The 27,905-nt window shown below is 46.3% G+C and overlaps 1 protein-coding gene across 1 annotated transcript in view; it reads right to left on the bottom strand.

Moving 5' to 3' along the window:
• SYN3 (synapsin III) overlaps positions 1-27,905 on the bottom strand; it is a 459,446-nt gene that overhangs the window by 23,535 nt on the left and 408,006 nt on the right. The window contains exon 8 of the mRNA XM_029954713.1: positions 3,800-3,942. Coding sequence (XP_029810573.1) covers positions 3,800-3,942 — 143 coding nt within the window. The remainder of the gene's footprint in view (positions 1-3,799; positions 3,943-27,905) is intronic.

The following is a 27,905-nucleotide window of genomic DNA, read 5'->3' as shown; positions in this document are numbered from 1 at the left end:
TAAGTAATCCTTATCTCACTTGGAATGACTGCTTTCTTGTCCAGTCTTCTCTGAGAGCAGGGACATATTTGACTCATCCCCTTTCTCCCTGGTATTCAATGGGACCCGGCATGTAGTAGGTACCCAGTAACTAATTACTGGGTAAAGAACTGTGTATATCGGGGAAGAATCAAGATAAATGATCTCAAGGGGGATGATCTGGACTCAGCAAAGCCTAAATGAGTGCAAGCAAAGTAGCGGAGGCAAAGCTTTCTGTTTTGTGGCCAAGGGAAGGCATGTGGTTGAGGTGAAAGGGTGAAGTGAGAAGAAGAATTGCTACACAAATATATCTTTCTAAAAGAGAAAATAAAATGCATCCGAGGACAACAGATGCTGAGAATTGATGGTGGCCAACAGGAGGTAGAATTTCTAAGGGGTGCAGTGATATCGATAAACTTGATGCCAGTTCAGGTCAGCCCATCTCGATTCAATGCAATTTGGCAAACACTCACCAGGCCACCCTATGTCCTGGATACTGGACTAGGCTCAGTGTGCAGAGGTGACCCCATCCTGAGGCTGATCACTACCCGGAAGGGTGGACTACTTTAAAATCAGAGTAGAGGCATGGTACAGTTATCAGAATACCTGAGCAGCATGGGGCCCTGGGAAAGCAAAGGAAAAACCAGATTCACTCAACATGACCCCAGAAGGTAACCATGGAATGTGCCTTGGAGGGTGGTAGGGTTGGTATGGTGGAATCTGCATGGTGGTTAAGAGAAGGTAAGAACTGACTTGGGTCAGACAGATACAGGTTTGAATCTTGGCTCCAGGATTTTGTAGCTACATAACCATGCGTATCCCTGAGTCTTTATTTTTTCATTGGTAAAATGAGAATGATCTCCATCCTGATATACTGTGTGGACAAAAGGGGATATTCCCATAAATATCTTAGTACAGTGGATGCTACTATGGTTTTTCAGTAAGTGGAGACATGAAAAGAAGGCACTGCAGTGCCAGAAGGAGCAGGAACACAAGCCAGATTGCCCTCCTTCCAAGAAAATAAGGATAGGGAGAGGTGCTCTCCATGTCTGAGACGTGGGTCTAAGGGCTCTGTAAGCACTGACTTCTTTCAGGCTCACAAAACCTAACGAAGCAGACTTACTATGATTATCACTCCCACTTAGTGGCAGGAGCCATCAAACCACATCTGAGAAGTTCCATGCTCTGCACCGTGACTCGCCATGGCAGAGCCCATCACAGGTGAGGGGCTGAGGGGGAGGGAAGAGTCAATTGGTCCAAATGTGATGCAGCTGCTGGAATGCAGGACAGAATGTAGACGTTGACAAAAGAATTTACTCATATTCCAAACGTATGATGTTGACTCCCTCACTGAAGAGAGTGGGGGTAGGTGGTAAGGTGTGGCCCCAAGTAACCTTGGATGTGCAGGGAGGCTGTATGACTAAATACAAAAGGAGCCATACGCAAACACTGTACTGCATTGGATAAAGCTCTTTCCCACGGGGCTCCAAGTTAATGGTTCTGCAATTGTACTGGGATTGAACAAATAGATGGCGGATGACAGGAGCCAGGTATTTTCCTGTTGGGGTGGGAATTCTAGATAAGCGATCTGGGAAGGCTGAGATGATTCATGTGGTACTAGATGAAAGTCAGATACATCGATATGAACTCTCTTTAGCTTTCGATAGAGCTGGTTATATAGAGACATAATTACAGATACGTGAGCATACATGGGTTAAGGGACACACGTATATTTCCTAGCTCTGTCTGCTGAGAGGTCCTAGAAACAATGACAGCCCAGTAGCAACAAGTGCAAAGGCAGGGCAGGAAGTGGACCAGAAAGGAGGTTGAATGGTTGGGAGTGGAGAGGACGCTGTACACTGAGGTCTGACATGAACCCCCTCCCTCGGACCGGGGCCAACCCAGGGTCCAGGAAAAGCCATAACTAATGACAAATTGGAGCTGCCAGGGCAGAAAGGCTCAGCATAAGGAATGCGGCAATGAGCTAATCTTCAAGAAGAGAAACTGGGACAAGGTGTCGTCAATGTCAAGTGGAAATGCGAACAATGAGGAGAGGAGGGAAATGATGACGGATTGGTGGAGGCCTCAGGAATGCCCCGACTGCTGCCCTGGGACATTCCCCAATTCAGAGGTGGCAGGGAAGAGCCGATCTTATCACCCTGAGGGATCTGAGAGCAGTGACGGGTCTGGTCTAGTTCATGGGTGGAAGAAAGAGTAGAAGAATTCCTTGAGAATAGGCGACATCCCTTTTCTGGGAATCTTTCCTTACCAGGTCAACTGCCAGCATGTTCTCCATTCCCCAGGGAATGGCAGGGTGGAGTAGTTGCAGGGAAGAACATTTGGCCCACAAAACCTAAAATTACCATCCGGCCCCTTTACAGAGAAAGATTGCTAGACCCTTAGTCTAGGTAACCCAGGTAGTGCCAAAGCAACCCTAGGTAATACATAAATGGATGTGTCTGGCTATGGTCAATGAAACTTTTTTTACAGAAACAGGTGGCAGCTGGACTTATCCTGTGGGCTGTGGTTTGCTGACCCTGACCTGAAGCGCAAGCTCCAATGTACAATAGCACACCGAGAGACTTCTAACTGTCCACAGCTAGCCATTGCCATCCTCAGATATGGAGCCATGCATACGGTCAGCGCTCCATTAATGCTTGGCAACCCGGCACTGGTTGGCTCTCTGGGGTCTTGTCATTTTAAGTGAAGCCAATAACAACATTCCAAAGTGAGACCCAGAGAGGCCTTGGAGCAGATAAGACCTTCCACCTATTCAAGAACTCACGACCGCAGCAGCTCGAGTGTGAGTCATCTTTTGCCAGAACCCCTGGGGTGAATGTGTGTTAGATTTTCTGGCATCCATTCTTCCTTCCTTTGTCACGGTGCCTCAGTTTCCACTGGGGGATGACCCCACTCATATGCCATCTCATCTTGGTGGGACTCTCCATACTGGTTTTCTGCCCTTCTCTAACCAGTAAGCATGTGACCCAAGCTGGATTAATCAGCACTGTTTCCATGGACTCACAGCCTTGAGTTAAGCACTGAAAAACGATTTGGGCCAATTCATGTCCCATTGGGGGTCCCATGAAGATTGTCTGTTGCTTCTGGCCACCCAGATTCCTGGAGCGGCCCTGGATCCTTATATTTCTGAAATTGATAGTTTAGTGGTTTTTAAAGTTTTTAGAGTTTAGAGTTTCTGATCATTCATGGTTTTCTAATAAAATCCCTTTGAAAAACTCCCTCAGGTTAGTCAGATGTGGTTTCTGTTGCATGCAGCTGGAGAGATCTGGTGTAATCTCCTGCTTAGTCTTATTAGTTCCAGAGAAACCCATTTGCAGCCCACGATCCAGAGCCATCTTTTTATAAATACAGGTCAGATGATGCCACTTCTCTGCTTAGAACTCCCAACCTTTAGCAAGGCATTCAAGGGCCTCCTTGATTTGTCCCCAGGTGTTTCTTTCAGCCTATGATGTAAATCCCATACATACACAAAGTTCCCTCAAACGTGCCAAGTGTCTGTCTTGCTCTGGGAGAAACAGCTCTTTTTGGGTAGACAGATCTGGGATAAGCTGTGAGAAAGCATTAGCATTTAGCTGTACTGACCAGGGAAGAAGGGCAGTAAGAAGGCCAGTAAGGAGACATAAAGGGAGAATAAGGATGTGCTGAAGGGTCTCTGTCCTGGGGAGGAGAAGACTGGCCTGAACATGCCTCTCTAATCATGTTTCTCCTACACTTCCCCCCACCTTCCTCCCAGCCCCCCAGCCCCTGCCCAGGGACTCACATGTAAGCCTTGTAGTTGGATCCAATTTTCTGGATGCGGATGTCATACTTCGAGTCAATGAAGGCCTCGGTGGTGGCATAGGTTTTGGCCATCGCCACCATGCTGGTGATGTCCTGGTAGTCATGCTGGTTTTCTACTTTGATCTGTGTGGGGAGATGAGGGGGTGAGTGCCACCCACCCAGCGTTCGCAGAGCACCTACCCAATGCCAAGACCCAGCGTGCCATATATAGTGACCTTGAGAAAGTCACCTGCCTAGCAGAAGAGACAGACATAGGAAATTAGTCATTCCACTAGGATGTAGAGGAGGAAGGGAACATTCCATCTGGGTTGTCAGGAGAATCTTTCTAGAACAGGTGAACTCTGAACAGAATAGTTCCAAAGAATAAATACGCATTTCAGGAGGGGCATTTCTTTGGAGGACAGAGAAGGCAAGCAAAGCAGAGGCAGGGGAACCACTGGGGAGCGGGAATGGGCATGTGGTTCAGATCAGCCGGCAGGGCAGGACGGTGAGGGATGGCTGAAGTGAGTTATCAGAGAGCAGGCCTTGGGGGACCGCAATCGCTTTGGTGAGAGGCTGAAGGCTCTGGAAAACGACTGGAAGAAGTGGAGGAGCTGAAACAAGAAAGTAGCCTCATTTGTGTTTTAGAAGAATCCCTCAAGTAGTTGCATAGTGAGTTGAATGGAGGGTTGAACGTGATACAAGCTAGAGACCAGTTAGGAAAAAGGGAACGTATGTATATGTGCATGTGGTATGTATATGTTGGGTGTGTGCATGTGGGTTGTATGCATGTGTAGTTTGTGGGAGATATGCATGTAGTATGTGGGGGCACATATGTGTGATACATGTGCAGTGTCTGTGGTGTACGTATTTGGTGTGTTTGCATGTGTGAGATGCGTGTTGTATGTGGTGCTCATGTGTGCAAGCAGTGTGTGTGCATGTATGCATGTATGCATGTACACTGGACAAGGTTAGTTGTGCTTGGCCAAAGGCCTGGGAGAGAAACTCGCACTGTTTTACCTAGCTGAGGGCAGGAACACGAAGTGGGGTCGAGGAGAGGTCCCAGGAGAACTTCTAAGGCCAAATGTAGGTGACAAGGCCAAGGCTCTATGACCGTGGTCTCAAGACAGAACAGAGGCTGACTGCCACTGGCTGTGAACAGCTGGGAGGGCCACCCCCTCCCCGTCACCTCTGCCTGGACAGCAGAGGGTTCTGATGTTGGGCCAGAGGCAGGGGGAGCCCAGATCCCCTGGGGGGGGGGTGGGCAAGTGCCAGGCAGCTTGTGTGGGGACAGATCTGTCCCTATGGTCTTTCCTAGCCCTCTCCCACTTCCCCTCGAGGGTCAACCAGCACCCCGACAACTCCAATCCATCCCTCCAGGACCTACAGCTCCAATCCACCTATAGCACCACACCTTATAAAGCAGCTTCACAGCGCTCTCCTGGGACACAGCAGGATTGTGAGGCAGGCAGTGTGGGCATTACTGCAGTCATTTAACAGATGTAGCAACATATTTCTTGCCTTGTCCAAGGCCTTATGGCAGCTAAGCACAGAGCTGGGAAGGAAGCTCAAGCACTCCAAGAGCACAGCTGTTCTTCAAACTATCTTCAGGGTGTCTGCAGGTGCACACACCTGCTGCTGCACCCCAACAGATGGGAAACAATGAGGCTTGGTGCACCTTCCCAATTTTTTGCTTTCTGAGAAACCCAGCCACGCAGTGGTGACTCTGAGTCCCACTTTGTAGAGGAGATAAAAGTGACCAAGCAAGAGTTCCCTATTTTCCGGCCCTTTCCAAGCTCACCAGCTTTCTGCTTCTTCCTCCTCCAGGCAGATATGTGTTGCCTCCCAGCCCTGGCTGAACCTGCCCTTTGTTCTAGGTCTTCCTAGACTGACTGCTCATTGGCCCCTCCCCCTTCAGGAATAGGATCCTTAAGTTCCAGCTGGGCATCTAGTCTCTCAACTAAAGACTGCTTTGTCCCAGTCTCTCTCACAGGTAGATATGGTCAGGTCTCGGAATCTGGTCAATAAACATGTGTGTCATAGTTGCTGGGAGCAAGCTCGGCGTGCTGCCTTTATGATGACGGGAATCTCCCCTTTCTCTTTTCCTTCTTCTGCCTGGCATCTCGGACCCCAGGATGGAAGCCACATGGTGAGGATGGCTGAGTAATAAAGTGGATGGAACCTGGATTGGACACCATGGAGTCCCCAATCTCCCCTTGACTGAGCATGCTCAGACTCTTACATGAGAAAGAAGTAGACTTTAATCTTGTTTAAGTCACTGTTATGTTGGTTTTTGCTGAAGCAGACAAACTACATTTCTGTCTTATATTCTTTGTTTTTGACTGTTGATGCTTTATCCTTTGGGTCAACATGATCATAAGAATCATAGATTCTCCTCAAGTCGTTTCTGCTTTTCAATACGCTGGGGCCTCACTGTCTTTGGTGTGCCCTCCACATTTCTCACTCACCCCTAAGCTCACCATCTTCGGATTTCATTCCCTACCATTCCACTGAAACTGATTTGGCAAAGGTCACCTGTCACCTCCTCACTGGAAAATCCAATAGCATTCTTTTGATCAGCAGCCTGCTGGGCATTCCATGACATCTGAAATTGCCGAGCTTTCTGAAACTTGGTTTGTACCCCACTACGTTCTTCTGGTTCTCTTGTTCCACGCCAACTTCACTTTATTGCCTCCTCTTCCTCCAACCTCCCCTTTAATGATCACAGTATTTCATCTTCAGCCAACATTTGTGGTCTGGTAGAAAGACTTAAAGTTACCAAAATGAAAGAATGGATGGGAATGAGCTTGTTTAATTCAGCTTTATCAATGGGTGGCTCTGAAAAAGACCAGAGCTTCTTCTGCTTCTTGGTTTCTTAAACAGCACAGCGTACACTGCAGGGTATCTTGGAGACATCTAGCTGTCTACAACATCCCTTCTCTTCTACAGTCATGAAGCACCCCATCTGGGGGCACATGATCTCCCACAGAATAGATACTCACTTCCCCATCTCTCTGGCACCGGTGTGTGCCCATGTGACCGTGTTTTCTGCTTCTGTGAGCAAGTGGGGTCTGAACTTCCAGGCCTGTCATTAAAAGGAAGAGCAGGGCATTTCCTCTTCCTGCTGGCTAGAGTGTGGGCCATCTTTGACCTTGTGACTGAAAAGCAACAGCCCAGGAATGCATGATCTACAAGATGGAAGGGGCGTGGGTCCCTAAAACCAGGGAAGTTTTGCATGAACCCTGGGCTGCTCTTGCCCAGACCACTGTGTGAGAAAGTCCTGGCTTATTTTGGCCACCTTAGGTCTTTGTTATGCTGCTGACCTTTGTCCCAGTTATTACAGGGGCCCCAGGTACATATTTGTTGAATGCATCAAGCATGCATTCATTTATTCACAGGATGGACAAAAGAGCACAAAGAGAGACGGTGTAAACATAGGGATTTAGTTAGTTAATTAATTAATTAATTAGTGGTCAGCCCAATCTCTCCTTGTGCTCCTTTCTGAGTGGTTTGGGGTGGGGGATGCCCACCCTCCCCTCTCCAGGAGTGAGGATGTAACCCAGGTTTCCTGTATACGGGCTGTTCTAAAACCCGAGGACAGAATGTGCCTGGCCTTTTTACGGTCTTTTCCTAACAGAAGGCCTCTGACTTGTGTGATGTCTGGGCCCCGAAAAGCTCAGCTCTACCCTTGGCTCCACCCACGTCTGCCTCCCATCAGACCGTTGGCTTCCTAAGGACAGACGACGTGTTTCCCTCCCAGTCGCAACATAGGTGCCTGGCGCGTGGCACACGTGCCAAACATGCTTGCTGGATTGCATGTAAGGAGGCTGGATAAAGATCCACTTGTAACTTGGGAGGGGCAGGGGAAGGGAAGGAAGAATGTGGGAGTTTGGGAAAAGGCAAAGAAAATGTGTCCCAAGAATGTGTGTCTTTTTCAAGGTGAATTTTTCTTAAATGCTCAGACTGGATTCTGCATTCTCGGAGCTTTGTTCGTCTATCTTGAGAAGCTGATCGAGTCAGGAACTCCAGAGAAGTGGGCAGGGGGCCTGGAGCCAGGTGGCTGGGTGCTGGAGGGGACTCTGGCATGGTCCTCAGGCAAGAGGCTAGGCGGGGTCAGAGGGAATTGAGGACGGGCAGCCACAGAGATGGTGAAATGGTTGTTGGCCTGGGGAGGGAGTCTTGGCACTCCGCTTTATTTACTAGCTGGAAACCCCTCCAAATGTTCACAGAGACAAGCTGAAAACAGGAAGTCCTAAATGAGCTGTGATTCAAGATTACCCATTTGCTGCTCTGGGGGCCTGCGTGGGGTCATCATGGACTCCCTGACTCTGAAGCCTCACACCCACGTCTCCGCCTCCCACTTCCCTCCTCTCCCTTCCTTGTCTCTTCTCTTCTTTCCCTCTTTCTCTGCCTTCCTGGTCTTCGCTCTCTCTCCCCTACACTGCTTTACCTGCTATTGTGTGTTTGTGTGTAGGCGTTTGCTTCATCCTGAGGGTGAGCAAGGTGAGAGCATGGAAACAGAGAGGGTGGGAAGGGAGAGACACTGGAGGGGTCAGGGTACAGTTCTGAATCTCCTTGATGGGTGTAATTTCAGAGGTCTCCTATTCCAACCTGAGATGGGCAAGTCATCTTCTCCATCTTTGGTAGATTGTCTGCATTTGCTCGAATACCTCCCACAACAGGGACCTCACTACTGGGCAAGGGGAACTTGTTCTGTGATCTATTACAGCCCGAGTGAATGAGTGGGCCTAGTTACCGATCACACAGGGCAAGTCTCAGCCTTCAGCCTTGTGTATGCTCTTCATGCACTTGAGGAGAGCCAGCCAGGGATGCAGAAGTCACTCTCTTCTTTAACTCATCCTCACATGAGCAGGTTCCAGACCCTTTTACTACCTTGACGTGCTCTCATTTGACAATGTCCTAAACTACATGGTGCCCAGAATCACCAGCTGAGACTGGATAAGACTGCACCTTCCTCTGTGTGGCGCAGGTCTGGCATACTCCTGCCTCAGTGCCTTTGCACCTGCTGTGCCTTGCTTGCATGCTCACACCCTCATATTCAGGACTCTGCTGCACATCACCTGTGCAGAGCTGGCTTCCCCAACCACCAGGTATGGGGCAACTCCTCCCACCCAGTACTCCTCATCCATCGTCCCCCACTTAATTTTTCTCCATGGTGCTTCCACCCCACTTCACACCATTATCTATTTATTTGTTTGTCGTCTCCCTTCCCTACCGTTCTACTAGGATGTAAGTCCTGCAAGAGCACTGCTGGATATCAAGCACCGACAACAGCCCTTAGGGAACAACAAGCACCCAATAGATTCCACTGATGATGAATAAATATATTTTAGTGTTTACAGATATGTATGGAGTGTTCATCATATCCAGATCATTACTGACTGTTTTTCCAGGTACTATGCTGAAGGCTGGGGGTACAATAGGGAAAAAGAGATAGATGATTTTTATCCAAATGGAGTTTTGAGCCTATTCATTACTTGCTCCTATTAATGAACCTTAGTACAAGGTTAATTTTTCCAAGATCCATATGGAGTTTGTTCTAAGCTAATGTATTGAGGTCATTTTAAAACACAAGATCCTGATCATTCAAATCTCTCCGAGCATGTACTTGAGTGGATTTAGTCCCAGATCAGGACGTAACATTTCCCGCTGTAAATGTAAGGCTCTCGTGTTTTCATTTATCCCTTCATCTTCCAATATTTACTCTGTCATCAAACCTGCTAACTATCCCTCACAGCTCCATGTCATTCATGACTTTGGTGCACCCCTCCCATACCTAATTCCAGCTGTTTGACCTTAGTTAAGTCACTTCTCTGAGCTTTTGTGCCCTTATCTGTTAAATGCAATAACAATTACCTTGCAGCATTATTATGATTTATTATTTTTTTTGGTAATAAAAAATTTTTTTGAGAGAGAGACACAGAGTGCAAGCAGGGGAGGGGCAGAAAGAGAGGGAGATACAGAATCCAAAGCAGGCTCCAGGCTCTGAGCAGTTAGCACAGAGCCCGACATGGGGCTCGAACTCAGGAATCGCGAGATCATAACCTGAGCCAAAGTCGGACACTTAACCAAGTGGCCCAGGCACCCCAGATTATGATTTTTCAGTGAAATTATGAATGTGAAAGGACCTACGAAGTGTAGTGTCTGGTACCTAGTAGATACTCAATAAAAGCTCATTCTCTTTAATTAAATGATCATTGTGATTCTCGGTTGACACTGAACCATCAATAAATACTTTTTTATATAGTTATTTACATAATTATTCATCCAGCTACAAGATTTACCTTTTGTATAATCACCCAAATTGATGACAAAAAGTTCTTTTCAGATCAATTCTAGCTAATTAATGCAGAACTAGGACTTCGTCCTTTTGCAATGATCTCCTTAATGCAATAATGGATCTAGGCAACACTGATCAATGCAAGACCTTTGGGAAAGGCTGATGGGGGAACTTCCTAATGTGTGGATCAGGCAGACAATACATTCATAGGTCAGTCTTCAATCTTATAGGACAGTTAAACACAGCTATGCCTACAGATAGTCAAGAGACACACCCACACCCAATATAAAGTATTCTTGTCAAAACCCAGACCCTGAGTCAGATCAAGTCTCTGTATTCAACCACCAGTTTATAGGACATACAGACAATAAGAGAATACCATGGATCTGTAATTGGCCAAACTCAGAATGTAGAAAATTCTACAGGGAAAAGACCTTTCCCCCTCCTTACAAATAAGTGACAAACCAACCGTAGGAAAAGGAATTTCTGTCATACCAACCACGTTCAAGTATGAAGGCCTTGTTTGGATACAATGAGAATCAATCCATAGGCAACAATTGAACACTGACTATGTATTAGGTGATACTAAAGAGTTATTACTGACTTTTTTGTATCCTAATGGTATTTGTCTATGCTAAAAAAGAAAGGGGTCGTTATGTGTTGGAAATACATACTAAAATATTTATAGGTGAAGTTATGTGATATCTGAATTTACTTTAAAATAATCTGGTGACCCACGGAGGCAGCGGTTGCCGGGAGCTGAGGAGAAGGGAGAGTGCGGAGTGGCTTCTGCTGGTTTTGGGGTGACAAGCAAGTCTTGGAACTATAATGATGATGGCTCCACCCTGTGAGCCCCTCAACTGTACACTTTAGAAGGATGAATTTTATAGAATGAGAATTATATCTCATCTTTAAAAAATGAAAAAGTGTTGAGTGGCATTTGCGAGGAAGTGTGGATGGGTATGTAAACAAACTGACCATTAGTGAAGAATGACTTAAATTTTAAGTGATCGGTACAGGGGTGGATACAGTTTACCATTTTCTCTCCATTATGTATATTCAACAATTTCCACAATGAAAGGTGTTTTAAAAAAGCAGGACTAAAAGAGAAAGACAAAGAAGAGTGAGAACATAAAGTTGTGCTTCAAACGAGGTTAAAAGTCATACAGTAATACCTGGCTAGGGGTGTGTAACCCCCTTTGGTTGTGTTCACTGCGGTAAACTTTGGTCAGTTACACAATTCAATCTTCCTAGGATGAAACACAACCAGGTGCCTGAGAGAATTATAGCCAATTCTTGGAATTAAAATCCATGTGACATCTCCTGGGCTCCTCCTAAAGAGGACACTGGGATGTGTGACCAGGGTCAACAGCGCTCTCTGATGTTTGCTGTTCTTATGATCCACTTAGTTGGGGCTCATGTGCTCATGTCATTTCCTCAAAGCGTGATTTGAAGAAAGCAGTTTTGCAGATGGCCAATAAATTTAATCCAATGATCGTTTTGATCCTTTTTTATAGTTTATTTTTTATTTGAAAAAATATACATACACACACAGCAAAAAAAAGTCAACGCTATAAAAATGAAATCTGGGAAAAAATAAGTATACTTTTTACCCTAACCCCCAAGTCCCCTGGTGAAAAGATCTCTTTTTACTCTTCTGGCAATATTCTATGAATAGAATAGCGTAACAGGATGTAAGATGAGTCTCTTCTTGTCTGTGATGGTTAATTTTATGTGACAAGTTGGCTGGGCCATGGTGCTCAGGTATTTGGTCAAATATTATTCCGGATGTTTCTGTGTGAGGATTTTGGTTGAGATTTACATTTAAATCACTGGACTTTTGAGGTAAGCAGATTACCCTCCATAATCTGAGTGGGCTTCATCCAATCAGTTGAAGGCCTGAATACATCAAAATCCAGCATCTTCAGCCTACCAGCCTACCCTGCAGGGTTTGGACTTACCTGATCCTCCATAATCGTGTGAGTCAATTCCTTAAAATAAACTTCTTTATCTCCCTATATACACTTCCTATTGCTCCTGTCTCTCTGGACAAATGCACTGTTTCAGTTATAGCTGAAGCAAGAAGACAAAGCTGCCACCTTCCAAAGTAAGCTGTGACAGAGACATCTATGGCTAAGAATAGGGTAGACTTACCCTCACTGATATAACAAGGTTGGGTGGCTGGAGGGACAAGATTTTGAGGTGATGATTTCTTCGGAAAAAGCTGTGCTAGCCTACTACTCCCCTTGATACGTCTGGTAAGAGGCTCAGTGAGACACTCAGCAAGCCTGATAACGTGTCTTAGCAGCAAGGCAGAGCTGGTGCGCTGGAGCTGATGCCCGCCCAGGCCCCCTGCAGCTGAGCATCCCAGATGATGCTTTATCCAGGCTAAGAAGTGAGCACTTCCTGTTAACCAAAGGTAACCTGTGTGGGAAAGAGGCCAGCCTGGAGCCATTTAAAATCCTGCATGGAGGGAGCAGAGGCTAACGAGGAGACACTGCCACCTCCAATGCCACTACTCTGGTCCAAGCCATTGTCATACCTCTGTATGACAGAGGCCACTGTAATCATCTTTTAAAATTCCTCTTGCCCAAGCCAGACCTCGGGTCAGTTGTCTTAGCGTCTCTGAGTGCGGGCGGTTGTGTATAGCCCGGGTCACAAAGCATGTCCCTATGTGGTCTGGGTCCTGCTTCTCTCTCTTTTGCACCCAACCAGACTCGTCCTTGCCTCGCTGCCTCTGTCCTTGCTATTCCCTCTTCTTGGAACACTTTTCCTGAACACCTTCCATGGCCTGCCTCTCCAGGTCTCAGCCCAGATGACCCCTTAGTGGAGGCTTTTCTGCCTCTCTGATGTAAAGCGGCTCCCCTTCCTTGCCCATCTGGGAAGTCTCTACCAAATTACCCTGGTTTATTATTATTACTTCTTTTCACACCATCTTTAACTATCTGAAATTACTTATCTGCTAATGTACTTACTGTTTCTCCCCTCTGCAAAAGATGTAGACCAACAAGACCTGTGTCTGGCCAGAGAGACAAGATAACAGTGTTCAAGAATGCAAACTCTGGGGTGCCTGGGTGGCTGAGTTGGTTGAACATCCAACTCTTGATTTCAGCTCAGGTCATGATCTCATGGTTGTGGGATTGAGCCTGGGTGTGAAGCCTGCTTAAGTTTCTCTCTCTCTCAAAAAATAAAACAAAAACATAAAATACACATTTCTCTCTCTCTCTCTATAAAAGAATGCAAGCTCAAATCCCAGCTTCAGCATCTATTAGCTGTGTGACTTTGGGGAAGTAACAGCCTGTCTGTGCCTCACTTTCCCTATCAGCAAAATGTTGGATAACTTGATGTAAAGTAGCCACTGCATATCAAATGTGGATCACTCGCCAGGAGGCTATTGAACATCAATGGATTGTTACTATGCGTTAAATATGATATTACATGTAAATGATTTGGAAGAATGCTTAGCTCCTCACAAGTATTCAATAAATGTTAAACTCTCATGATGATTATCATTCCTTCCTGTACCCTTGACAGCCAGTATAGTGCTTGGCACACAGTAGGAACTCAACAAATGTTTGCTGAAAGAATGAAAAAGGGCCTGTCATGGTAATAGCTGAGTGAAGGGAGTCTAGGCATCAGGGAAAAGCAAGTGCAATGGCCCTGAGGCTGATGGTACCTATTGAAAAGAGACTCACAAACAATGGATAATTGGACCTTAACACCTTCTCATGGAAACTGAGGGCAAGCCCATCTCCCTACACAGATGAACACAAACAATGGAGTCATACCCTTCCCAGAAAATGGTCTGGAATCAACCTGATACAGAGACACATGAGCAACTGAAGTCTACTCCCCTATTTCAATAACCTAGAAAACATTTCAGGCAAATGTGACCATCGGCCCACCCTGACCAAATCCATCTCTATCGGGTTCCCCTAGAAGGTCCAGTGTGGGATATGCTTCTTCCTGGGATAGCCCAGACCAACTTGGTTTCTTCAAACAAAGGTAAGTAACTACATGAGGCAATTTGCCGAGCCAGGTTACTTACGAATAAGCTAAAAGTTGGGAGGATAGCTACCAAAAACAATAGCTGTATCTTCAGAACACTTGCTCTGTGGTCTCTCTTTTTGGCAATGATCAGCTAGCAGGGACAGCTGAATCTTCAGGCCAATCCTAGCTTAAGATAATAAACCATAATCTGGCCCACAAATGGATGCTTGTTTTTCTGTTTTTATAACAGGAAGGCATACGTCCAGCTCATTCCAGACTGGTGTTCACTCATTAAGAAACGAGTTGGATGGGGAGAAGAGGGACGGGCTGAATGTCTGTTTTTCCTCCCAGTAAATTTTTACCAGTCTTGCAGCTCCTGCACTCTCAAGGCAGGATTAAGTATAGGTTCTGTGCGTGTATCACTAATGTCAGGCCATGCTTTCAGGTTGGCACAGAAGTAAATAGTGAGGTCGGTATTGAAAGCCCCAAAAAGGTAGGTAGGAGTTGCTATAACCTAATGGAGAAGTTCCCAGACTTTCTGCGTTCATGGCTTCCATCCTAGGAACTATTTCACGGCCTTCTTAGGCCAAAAGAAATACCAAGCAGTTTCAAGTATTAAGTACTTAGAGCTAAATAGCTTACTAAGTACTCAGGTCCTAACAACTTGGTAATGGTGTGAAAAAAACACACATAATGTTTTTACTTCCTTTAACATAACTACAATTACTTACTAATACGATATGTATGCTTGTTGGGCACTACACAAATTCCCAAACCTTGGAATCGGATCGGACACCCTCATCCTCATTTTGCACTGATGTTCACATGGTACTTATTCAGCGCAACCACCACCAAAACCCCAGCTTTGCAAAGACGTGACATCACTGAACGGAACATGTTGTAATCTAGTGTTGAAACTGCGAACTACCTCGGCTAGTAATTTGCATGATGTCTGACAGATGTCGAGAATTGCTATTCCCTTGAAAATTCAAAATATACTGTGCTGCCTCAGGGCGTCTGAATGTAGGGTTTGGGAACCATGGACCTAATGTTATTACTTTTGGCATTCTCCCCAGCAGTAAATAACACAAATCTATGGTGCAATATCCCTGGCGAAAAGCCTGCCTGCTCCTCATGGAAAATGGAGGTCTGAGAAACCCATGAGGGTGGAAATATCTGATGAACCAATCTATACTTCAACCCAGTCCATGCTTTAGGAAAATTAAAAGGGTACCACACTTTTTAAGATGGTACATTGGTTCAAAAGGACCATGTTCTTAGTGCAAAGTTGGTTTAGTGCAAAGTCGTTATTTAGAATAGTCCCTAAACATACCTGATAGAAAATAAAATGTCAACCAAGGGCTGTAGTAAGACCCAATCCCTGTCATCGAGGAGCTCATTGTCCACGGAAGAGACAGATACACCAACAGTTCAACAGAGGGTTGCCCTGGGCGTGCAGCAGTGGGACCCACCTGCCTGCTGGGGCGGGGGCAGGGAAGGTTTCCCAGAAGAGGGGCTGGACACCCACCCAACCTTCTTTGTAATGACCATGGGAGAAGATGGGTTTAAATTCAAAGTTTTGTCTTCCTTTGAGTTTAAATTAGAAGTTTTGGGTCGCCTGGGTGGTTCAGTCTGTTGAGCGAACGACTTCGGCACAGGTCATGATCTCATGGTTCGTGGGTTTGAGCCTGTCTTCTGATTCTGTTTCTCCTTCTCTCTCTGATCCTCCCTTGCTCACGGGATCTCTCTCTCAAAAATAAATAAAACATTAAAAAATTAAAAAAATAAGTTTTATCTTCTTTATTTTATGTATGTATGCATGCATGTATGTATGTATATTCTAGAGAGGGAGGGAGAGAGAGAGAGAGAGCAAGAGAGCACACAAGCTGGGGAGAGGACAGAGGGAGAGAGAGAAAATCCCAAGCAGGCTTCATGCTCAGCGCAGAGCCCCACACAGGACTCAATCCCATGACCCTGGGATCATGACCTGAGCTCAAATTAAGATTCAGATGTTCAACTGACTGAGACACCCAGGTGCCTCTTGTCTTCTTTTTTTAAATGGCAAAATAACAATTTACAGTGATATTATTATGGGGCTTTACTTATCTCAATATTGTCATGCTCGGTCTTTCAAGAGATCTTACTTATTTTTTAACGAGCACTAACTATGTGCCAGGAATGGTACTGCACAATTTACATATATTATCTCATTTTCTCTGGATAAACAACTCTAAGGGGTGTCATGCTTAGCGAAATAAGTCAGGCGGAGAAGGACAGATACCGTATATTTGCACTCATAGGTCTAACAGGAGAACAGGAGAAACCTAATGGAGGACCAGGGGGAGGGGAAGGGGGAAAGAGAGTTGGGGAGAGAGAGGGACGCAAAACCTGAGAGACTACTGAATACTGAAAACAAACTGAGGGTTAAAGGGGAAGGGGGAGGGAGAAAAGAGGTGGTGGTGATGGAGGAGGGCACTTCTGGGGAAGAGCATTGGGTGTTGTATGGAAACCAATTTGACAATAAACTATTAAAAAAAATAAATAAACAACCCTAAGGGCTTCTGGCCATGATGTAGCCACACAAGCCCTGTCTCTGTAAAGATGTATAAAACTAGAAGAAATGTACAAGGCGACCGTTTTGAGGCAGTGAAAATTAGCACTATGAGGCTGGGGGGTTAAGAGAAGGGAAATTCAGACGGTGCGCCCATGTTCTCCTGGCCCCTCTTCCAGGCTCACCGGTTATTCCCACTGGTCCATGACGCTCCAACACAGGTCTCCTAGCACTTCCTAAACATGACCTGCCTTTGGGCTTTTGCACATGCTGCTCTCACTCCCTGGAAGGTTCTTCCTTTGTGTTCCTCTCGCAAGGCTGGCTTGCTGTCACTCTTCAAGCCCTTGTTTAAATGGCACTGCTTCCATCTTCTCTGATAGCTTCGCCATGTTGTTCTCCCTTTTAACAGTCTGTTCTCCTGCTTTGTACTGAATACAGTTTATAATCAGCTATTATCTGCTCTTATTTATATACTGTCTGCCTCTCGTACCAGCTCATGACTTCTAACCCAGTGCCTGGCATAGCACCTGGCACGCAGCAGGTGTTCAATAAAGGGAAGAAGGAAGGACGCATCAGATTGTCCCTCCCCTTCCTGGGGGGAGGTGGGGGAATGGGGCGTTAGGAGGAAGAGAGCAAATCCTTCTCTCCTTTTACAAAAGTTCCTGAAAAGTTCCTGAAGAATTTGGGAGTTGAGACTGCATGTGTCCACTGGACATCCCCCCAGTAACCTTGAGAAGGAGATATTATCCTCCTCCTTCACAGATGAGGCTCAGAGAAGTGACCAACTTGTCCAGGATCCTCCCAGCTCCTAAGTGGAGGGACAGACACTCACATCCAGGCCTGCTGAATTCAGAACCCCATGATGTGCTCACGACACTTGCCCCACCCTGCTTAATGGTGAAGGATTGAAGTGACTTTTCTCTTTTCCTACCTTTTCCTTTCCCCACTTATCCTTGTCTGGCTCTTTTTCAAGCTCCAATGACAGATGGACTTGGGCTGGCAAAGTATAGTTCCTGAGAGCACAGTGGGGCAGGTGGCCAGTCTCTTCCTGGAAGGACCCAGGGAGGACAAGCTCTACCAGCCAAACTCCACAGCCAAGGTATCCCCCAGCTGGACTCAGGGCCCTGATGATTCAGCCCAAGAGCCTCTGGCCAAGGCAGCCATGCCAGGGGACCCCGGTGTGGCTGAGGCTCAGGGCTGAGTCACAGGGCAGTCTGCCATCACCTGAATCACCCACTCCACCTCTGGCTGGAAAGAAGAGTTTGGGGGGCTGGGGTGGGGCCCTGGGCTGGGACTGTGTGTCTCATCCTATGAATAAATAATAATGATGATTGTAGTAACAACAATAATGGACAATGACAGCTACGTTTAATGAGTGCCTTTTATGTGCCAGGTGCTAGTCTAACAACTATATATTAGTTCACTTAGTCTTCATTACAATCCTATGCAGTAAGTACAGTGATTTCCCCATTTCACAAATGATAAAACCATGGCCCGGCAAGGTTATGTAATTGGCTGCAGGACCCAGGCTGGCACGTGCAAGAGCTGAGATACTAACCAAGGTCTGTCTGACTCTGAAGCCCAATTATTCATTTGACAAATGTTCATCGAGCCCTTACTACAAGCCAGGCACTGTGGCAGGCACCAGGGTTACAATGGTGAGGTTAGGTGAGAAATCAATAGACAAATACATGACACGTTAGGTGGAGACTAGTGTTACGGGGAAAAGAAATTAAGCTAAGGTGGGTAGGGTTTCCTGGAGGTTAGGGTGGGGATGTTTTTTCATACAGAGGTTTTTTGAGTCCTCCCTAAGAAGGTGGCATTGAGCAGAGACCTGAAGGGAGTGAAGGAACGAGTCACAGGCCTACTCTGGGAACAGATGAGCAAGTATTGAGACTGTGTGTACTTGACGACTCACAAGGAGGCAGGTGCGGTTGTAGCCAAGGGGTTGAGGCCAGAGGGGTGGATGTGGGTCAGGGCAGCAGGGAAGGGTCTCAGAGCCAACGCGAGGACTTCAGTTCTTACTTTGAATGCCATGGGGCCCAGGGAAGGTCTGGCTAGGAGAATGACATGATCTGACTTATGGTTTAAAAAGATCACTTTGCTGTGAGGAGACCAATGCAAGGACTAAAGAAGGCAGATCTCTTGAAAGGATAGTTTAATAATACAGTGACGACTGTGGCTTAAACCAGGGCGGTAGTTTCTAGAATGGTTTTTAAGGCAGAGAGGAAAGGATTTGCTGATAGGTAGGATGTGGGGTGCCAGAGAAATGCAGGACTGAAGAATGGCTTTAAGGGTTTCGGTTAGAGCAGGTGGTAGGATGGCTTCCCCCACCCCCACTCTCCCTTTGCTCCTTCCCCAGATTGGAAAAGCTGTGGAAAACCTGAAGGCCCAGTGTCCACTGTCAGACGTCCTGGTGGACATTTCTACATACAAATCTGGAATTCACAAGGAAAGACTCAGGAGTCACGGACATGCGGGTGGGACAGAAATAGTCTGTGGAGAGGGATGAGATCTGGAGGGGGATCCAGAAGTTAGAGGTTGGGGACATCAGAGGGGACTATCAGAGGCATGGCCAGGGGTTAGGAGGAGAACCGCAGGAGCCCAAGCACTCTCTGCAGCACCATCCTTTTCGGAAGGGCAAGCAGGGCTTAGGGACCCAGAGTCATTAACCTCTGTCCAGAAGAACGGGTCTGGGTGCTCGTTCAGGAGCCACGTGATCACTCATCTGCCCCCTTCTGACCCTTCCCTCCCCCTCTATCCCCCTCCCTTCCCTGCTTCACCAAACACAGGGCTACACCTTCTCTCAGGCCCACTCGTGCCTCTTCTGTGCCAGGTGCCATGTTAGGCATGGGGGTGAATGGAGTTGAGGAAAGGGGCAGACCAGAAACAAGGAACTGAAATCAGATAGGGCAAGAATCATAACAAAAAGTGGTCCAGAAGCTTAGAATTTCTTGTGCTCGTGTGGTTTACAAACCACCTTCCTGTTCAGTTTTCTTCTGAAGTTGCTGAGGACAGGCCAGGGGTTCTCAGAGGAGGGCATCAGGGACGAGCTGCCATGTCATCCCCGGACCCCTTCTTGGGTTTCCTCCCAGCAGGGACAGAAGCAAGGCCAAGACAGGTCCTCCAAGGTGGTGGCTGCCTTCTGCAGCGGATGCTGTGGTGTGCCGCCAGGACCCTCCTCCTCCAGCTCCCCCCTCCAGCATGGAAGTGCTCATTCCCCCAGCTGTCTGGTGTGGCAGCTGCTGATAGCTTGTAGCTGGGTGACTCTCCAGGAACTGCCGTCAGCTAGGGGCAAGGCCTTGTCCAAGATTATACCACATTCCCAGGGCAGCCCATGTGCAGTGACTGATGCAGGAGTTCAAAGGCCTGGCTTTCTTGCCATGATTTGTGAACATCCTGAATGCTCCCTGTGGGATCATCGCCTTGAAGTTCACCCTCCTCTCCCCCCTCATCCTACTTCCCTCTCTTCTCAAGGTGGGGTTCCAGGTGCAGAGCAATCCCAGAGCAGACCCCAATAAACAACCCATATCCAATCCCCACCTCAGATTCTACCCACCATCCCTTTCTCCATTTCCTCCATCCTAAGAGACCTCCAATTCTGTTTAGGCTTCTACTCTCCACCCAGCCATGGGCTTCAGCAGAACGGACCCTTCTCCCAACGCAAAAGGTAGATACTGATTATCTTAAGTCAATCAGAAAACACAATCCTCTCTCAGTGGCCCAGGGATGGACACGTGAATCACCTGGCCCAGTCCAGTGCAAGAGAACATCCAGCTCTGTGGTGGATGTGAGCAGGGAAGCAGGAAGTATAGAACTCAGAAGACCGCAGGCCACCTGCACAGGATGCGGGAAATGTGCAACAAGGAAGCTGAACCTGAGGCCGGCCGGCAGAGACAGAAGCAGCCTAGGACCTTGATGACTTCACCGAGGTGCTAATCCCCACCCAGGCCTTTAGAGTGTTTAAGTCAGATCGAGGTAGAATTTTCTGTTATTTATAGCCAAAATAATCCTGATACAGGGTGGATGCATTTACTGGCTACTGGCTGCCCAAACCTGCTTTGCTGGCCCGCGGGCGTGGCTGCACGAAGGTATTCCTACTGAAACTCCTGTCTGAGGGAGAATTCTTCACTCTGAAGGGACTTGGGGCCCCTGAGTCCTTTTCTTTAGCAGCAGAGTACACTTATGGTGGGAGAAAGCAATTGTGTGTGTGTGTGTGTGTGTGTGTGTGTGTGTGTGTATGTGTGTGTGTGTGTGATTAAATCTCTTATTTGCAAACTGCAGTTTCCCTCTGTGAGGGGGGGCCTGTCTGCCCCAGGTCATTCATCTTCCTCAGAGGAAGTGACCTACTCTGATCAGAGGGTTTAGAGGAGAAATGAGGCAAACATCGTAGCTAGCCCATTTTCCTTTCCTTTCTCTCTGGGAGCTGTCTTTCCTACAAACAGCATATTTGCTGCATGTTTCCCAGATCATTAGGTTTTATTTCAGGCCAGGTCCCTGAAAAACTTCCCCTGTGGGGAAGCCACATTGTATTTGACAAGTAAGCCCAATTCTGGGGCTCACTAACGAGAAACCCATTTGCCTGCATACCTAAAGCCACATTCTTTGATATCTCTATTTCCATTAAGGTGTTACATTTAATTTTTCAAATTCCTTACTATACCCCAACGCCTCACAGAGAGCCTGCAACATGACTGACTGGTTGTAGGAGCAAAGTCAAGCATGAGGTGGGCAGATGACCTTTAATGCCTCTTCCAGTCTGAGACCCGAACATTCTATTATCTGACAAAGGGAAGTGCCCAGTCCTGTGGATGCGACAACTTTTTTTTTGTCCCCTAACATGTGATTCTGAAAGGCATTTATTCAGCCTTTCCTCATAAGGGACCTTGCACAATGAATAACAAATAGTGCCATTACCAGTGGTTTTATAAAAGTTGCCGAAAGTCCCCCTGGCCCAACTGGGACCTCCTGCCCCTTCCTATCTTCCTTGTTTGTCCTGCTGTTGGGCCAAGGGGGAGGCAGCAGCGGGGCCCTCTCTCTCAGAGCTCTTTAAGTTTGATTTTTTTTCTTGCCCACGTGATCCTTAGTGAATCTCCCTTTTGGGGCCCGAGGACTCGACCTTCAGGCAAGGCATCATCTCAGCTGGCTTGGAGAGGCATTACTCACTGTGAAATGATCACCTCCCTGAGTGACAGGCCCTGACAGAGAGCCCGCCTGCCAGGGTTCTCTGCCCAGCCCCCGCTCTGTCTGGGCTTCCACAGGGAGTGCCCCGACCCAGGACTTGACCCGTTCTACCTCCCTGTCAGCACCTCTTAGCTAAGCTGCTCCACCCTACTCTCTTTTCTGCCCTACAGGAGAATAAAGGAAGCCTGGGTGCCTCCCAGGCGGGATCAGATTCCAGACTATTTGTAATGAAAACACAGCAAGCCAAGCAAGCGGAGCAGATGCCCCCTGTGCTGGGCTTTTTGTTTCAGCCTCACTGTGGAGACTGCATTGCTTCAGGCCCCATCTGCGGGCGAGCACCCGGGGTCCGTCCTTCCCACTGTCGGGTTGCATCAGCCTATGCTTTCCCGGCAAGGAAACATGGGCAACCAAAAAATGAGAACAAGAACACTCAGAGGTGGGAGGCTCGGACTCCACTTCTGGCTGGGAAGTGACCTCTCTGGTGATCTTGGGCAAGTAAGTTTCCCTCTCTGGACTCCTGGCTTCAAGAATTAACCATGCTAGCTGACGTTAGAAAAGCAAGGCAAGGGCAGCATTAGTCACAGTAGCCAAGATACAGAGGCAACCCAAGTATCCGTCCTTGGATGAACGGATAAAGATGTTTTGTGCATGTGTGCATATGTACACACACACACACACATACCACACACACACACACACACACACACACACACACACACACACACACTGGAGTCTTATTCAGCTAGGAGAAAGAAGGAGATGTGGCCTTTTGTGACATGGATGGACCTAGAGGGCATTACATTAAGTGACATAAGGCAGACAGAAAGACAAATACCATATGTTCTCATTTACATGTAGGATCTTAAAAAGTCAATCTCATGGAAACAGACTGTATAATGGTAGTTATCAGTGCCTAAGGGTGGTATGAGGAAACTGGAAAGATGTTCAAGGGTACAAATATGCAACTAGAAGATGAATAATTTCTGGAGATCTAATGCACAGCATGCTGATTATAGACAACAGTACTGTATCAGGTAGTTCAAAGTTGTTAAGAGACGATCTTAAATGTTCTCACCACAAAAGAGCAATCAATGATAATTACATGATGTGATGGAGGTTTTGGCTACCTCATGGTGGCAGTTATATTGCAATACAAAATACATCAAATCACCACATTGTACACCTTAAACTAACACAATATTATATGTCAATTATATCCCAATTAAAGAAAGTATACTGAGATTATGAGTGTGGTCTCTGCAGTATAGTATTGGCACAAAAACAGACACATAGACCAATGGAATAGAATGGAGAACCCAGGATTGGACCCACAAATGTATGGTCAATTAATCTTCAACAAAGCAGGAAAGAGTATTCAGTGGAAAAAAGACAGTCTCTTTAGCAAATGGTGCTGGGAGAACTGGACAGCATCATGCAGAAGAATGAAACTGAACCACTTTCTTAGATTATACATAAAAATAAAATCAAAATGGATGAAAGATCTAAATGTGAGATAGGAAACCATCAAAATCCTAGAGGAGAAAACAGGCAACAACCTTTTTGACCTCAGTCATAGCAATTTCCCTGCCTTCGGAGTGGCAAGAGAATTAAAAGCAAAAATGAACTATTGGGACCTCATCAAGAGAAAAAGCTTCTGCACTGCAAAGGAAACAATCAACAAAACTAAAAGGCAACTGATGGAATGGGAAAAGATATTTGTAAATGATATATTGGATAAAGAGTTAGCATACAAAATCTAAAAGAACTTAACAAACTCAATACCCAAAAAACAAATAATCCAGTGAAGAAATGGGCAGAGGACATGAATAGACACCTTTCCAAGGAAGACATCCAGATGGCCAACAGATACATGGAAGGATGCTCAAAGTTGCTCAACATCAGGGAAATATAAATCAAAACCACACTGAAATACCACCTCACCTGGTCAGAGTGGCTGAGATCAACAACTCAATAGACAACAGATGTGGAGAAATGGGAACCCTCTTGCATTGTTGGTGGGAATGCAAACTGGTGTAGCCACTCTGGAAAACAGTGTGGGGATTCCTCAAAAAACTAAAAATAGAATTATTCTATGACCCAGAAATAGCACTGCCAGAGATTTATCTAGGGATACAGGAGTGCTGGTGCACAGGGGCACATGTACCCCAATGTTTATAGCAGCACTATCAACCATAGCCGAATTATGGAAAGAGCCTAAATGTCTATCAACTGATGAATGGATCAAGAAGATGTGGTTTATATATACAATGGGATACTACTTGGCAATGAGGAAAGAATGAAATTGTGCCATTTGCAGTAATGTGGATGGAACTGGAGGGTATTATGCTAAGTGAAATAAATCAGTCAGAGAAAGACAGATATATGTTTTCACTGATATGGGGAACTTGAGAAATTTAACAGAAGACCATGGGGAAAGGGAAGAGGAAAACAATAGTTACAAACAGAAAGGGAGGGAAGCAAACCATAAGGAACTCTTAAATACAGAGAACAAACTGAGGGTTTATGGGGAGGTAGGGGAGAGGGGAAAATGGGTGATGGGCATTGAGGAGGACACTTGTTGGGATGAGCACTGAGTGTTGCATGTAAACCATGAACCATGGGAATCCACCTCCAAAACCAAGAACACACTGTATACACTGTGTGTTAGCTAATTTGATGATAAATTATATATATATATATATATATATAAAAGTGTGGTCTCTGAAGTGAGATCACCTGGCTTTGAACTCTGGCTCAGCCAGTTCTCAGGGGTTTACTCCATTTCATTGTCTTCCAGTTCCCTGAACTGTAAGGTGGTAATTAGTACCCAACTAAGAGGTGCTATAAGTAAGAGGAGTAAGTTAACCATGTCCAGTCCTCAGACAGAGTGCTAGCACAGAGCACACTCTCAATAAGTTCATTATCATCACCATTGTTCCTAAGACTCTCACCATCTATAAGGGAAGTCTGGCATGCCAACTGAAAGTGCATTAGTGGGTTGCAGATGGGGGGGAGGCAGAATTCTGCATGAATATGGCATGAACACGGCATGTCACATCCACTGAGGGGTTTGGGGAGAAGTTCAGGAAAGTCTTGAACTTGAGCTGAGTCTGGTATTGATGGGGCTGACACAGGTGTGGTGCACTCGCAGAAGGAGGGAAAGGCAGAGAGGCCTGGAACAGTGTGGAATGTTTGGGAATTAGAGAGGGACTGTGTGTGGCCAAAGCCCTCGAAGTGAGGGGGTCTATGGAGGACCTGGAGAATCTGGTGGACCCAGGTGGGTCTTGCAGGCTTTACTTATGGACAACATGGAGCCACTGTTGCATTTTAAGCAGAGGAGTGAGGTAGTCAGGTCTAGGATTTAGGACCTGTGCTTCAGCAGCTTACAGTGGAAAATGGTTGGGAGGTGCCAACCAGGAGGCTGGAGATCATTTAGACAGTGATTGCCGCAGACCAGACCAGAAGAGAGAGAGGCAGTGGGAAGAGAGAGGAGGTGGGGGAAATGCAGGAGATGCAGTTGCTGGATGTAGGGGCCACGGGGGAGCCAGACCACAGAACCGATTGCTGAATGCTGGCCACATGGCAGCCGAGGCTGGGAGTCCTTCCCGCTGGGACTCCTGCCATGTTGCAGATGGGGAAGCTGAGGCCCAGGGAGGGGTGAGTAACTTCAAGTTTGCACTGCTGGTGAGCAACAAAGGATGCCCAGCTAGCAGTCTGGTTTTAGAGCTCCTGGCTATAAGTACTGAGCAAGGCTGCGTCTCCGTAAGAATAAATTAACTTTTACCGAGTGCTTTTCATACTCAGGCATAGCTCCAAGTAACTTGCCCAAGGTTATTTATCGAGCTAGTATGTGGTAGATCTGTGATTCAAATCCACAGCGGAGCTCTTGGACCATATTTCTTATCACTATGTTGAAATTCCTTGGGCATCCTTGTGATACAGGTGGGCCCAAGGGCATGGACATGATTGTCTAAGGCATTGCTGTCCCTACAGCCATGTGTACAATTCTAGTTTTCAAGTTGCCACATTAAAAAGGGATAAAAAGCAGATGAAATTAATTTTAAGAACATATTGTATTTAATCTAATATGTAAAATTCTTTTTATCATTTCCATGTGTAATCTTTATTAAACATTAGCAATGAGATTCATTATGCTCTCCTTTTCTGCATGTAAGTCTTTGAAGTTAGATGTGTGCGATGGGAGTGGTTCTCTGCACACTCTCAGCTGATTCTTCCCACAGAAGAGAAAGAGAAGTGTTAGGCGTTGGAGCTCAGTGTGATTGACGTAAGACCGGGGTGTACTGAAGTCGAACAGTTCACATGTGGAGTTGACGTGGCCCACTGTGTGACTGGGGGTGGGGGAGGGCAGGTGGCTGCTCTGGACAGTGAGTCCTGATCCTGAAGTCATGGAGGCAGGGATTGCCATCGCCAGGTTCCCAGATTGGACTGACAAGATACAGAGAGGGCAGGTGACCGGCTTGAGGTCACATAGCCAGTAGGTGGGAAGACTGTCTGGGTCCAGAGCCTGTTGCTCTTACTTCTCCATGTTCCCAAATTGATGAAGCCGCAGGAAGAGCAGGTGTGTTGAGTCCCTTGCTGACACAGGTTCCCTGTTCCCTCCTCCCTCCCTTGCCAACCCGGGTTTGGACCAGAGCCATGCCATTTTATTCACAGATGGAGGTGGGGTGGGGGGAAGCTTGCTAATGAGGGTGATCCCCAGTTCCTGAGGGGACTAGACAGTCAGAGGTGAAGAAACCTTCTGGATGATTCAAGCTCCTCATGGTAAGGGCAAGGCTGTTAGGATCTTCCTGGGGCTACCAGGCAGAAGCATAGTCAGACTTTGTTTCTAGCCTTTTGGAGGCACTTCTGTCTCAGGGTCCCGGATGATGCCAGCCTGCTCTCTCTGTGCCTTTGCTCTGGTTTCCTTTCTTTCTGGAATGCTTTCCTTGATCCTCTACCTAATACCTATTCACTCATTAAGCCCTTAAAACCTATTGCCTCCTCCTAGAAGCCTTTCTGGTCCACTCCAACTCATAGGGTTTTTTCTTCCTCTGAATTCCCACAGAACTCTATACCACGTGGGGGTGTGTCCTAGTCATTTCATTCTTAGCATGTGTTCATTCACTTAGTCCCCAAATACTTATTGAGGGCACTGTGCTCAGTGCTGGGAAGACGGTTGTAAATAAGACAGATATAAGGGAATATTTTAGTTGGGGAAGTAGAGAATAAATATGCAGACAGTAAAGAGATGGTTAGATAGATGGATAGACAGGTAGGAAGCAGTTAGTGTGCAAGTGTTTTGAAAGACACAAGCCAGAAGGTGATAGAAGATGGGTATTGATAGAATTTTTAGGGACTCCCTGAAGCTGATCAATCAGACCAGGTTTGCAGAATTCCATTTAATAGGATCTGGGCTTTACTGCACCACACTTTTATTTTTCTTACATAAGTTACAGAGTTGTTAGAAAAATCAGATGAAATTCTGCAAGCAGCATAGCCAAAGTGCAAACTACGGCGTGAGGGTGACCTAGGTTCAAATCCTGGCTTAAGCACTTATAAAGGCCATGACCTGCTATAATTTCTTAAATATTTCTGGGGCTCAATTTCCTCATGTGTAAAACAAAGCTGACAATGTCTGTCTATATCCTTCCTTGCAAGATTGGGAGGCTTAGAAATTATATTTCTATATCTATCTGTCTTAATCTATTAATCTAAAATCTATCAGTTTCTCTAAGTGATAGTTATTATTACATGCACAGAGTTCTAAAAGAATACAAAATGACTCACAAATGGAAGGAATTGTTTCAAGCATGGGTCTGGGAGTCAGGCTTTATCATTTACTAGCTGTGTGACCTTGGAAAATTTCTTAAATTCCCTACACTTTGATTTTTGCGTCTGTAAAATGGGTTTATAATAGTATGTGCCTCATGGAGTTGCTACAAAAATTTAGCAAAATAATCTATGTAAACAATTTCACCAGGGTCTGGCACAAAGCAATGGGCATAGGCTGCTTGTCATTAACTATAAGGACTTTTATGGATAATAATGTGTCTAGAGATTTCATAAAATCCAGTAAACACT

This window comes from Suricata suricatta, chromosome 10 (assembly GCF_006229205.1).
Source record: "Suricata suricatta isolate VVHF042 chromosome 10, meerkat_22Aug2017_6uvM2_HiC, whole genome shotgun sequence".
Classification (NCBI taxonomy): Eukaryota; Metazoa; Chordata; class Mammalia; order Carnivora; family Herpestidae; genus Suricata; species Suricata suricatta.
Note: the sequence above shows the minus strand (reverse complement) of the source record. Positions and strands in the feature narration are given on the sequence as shown.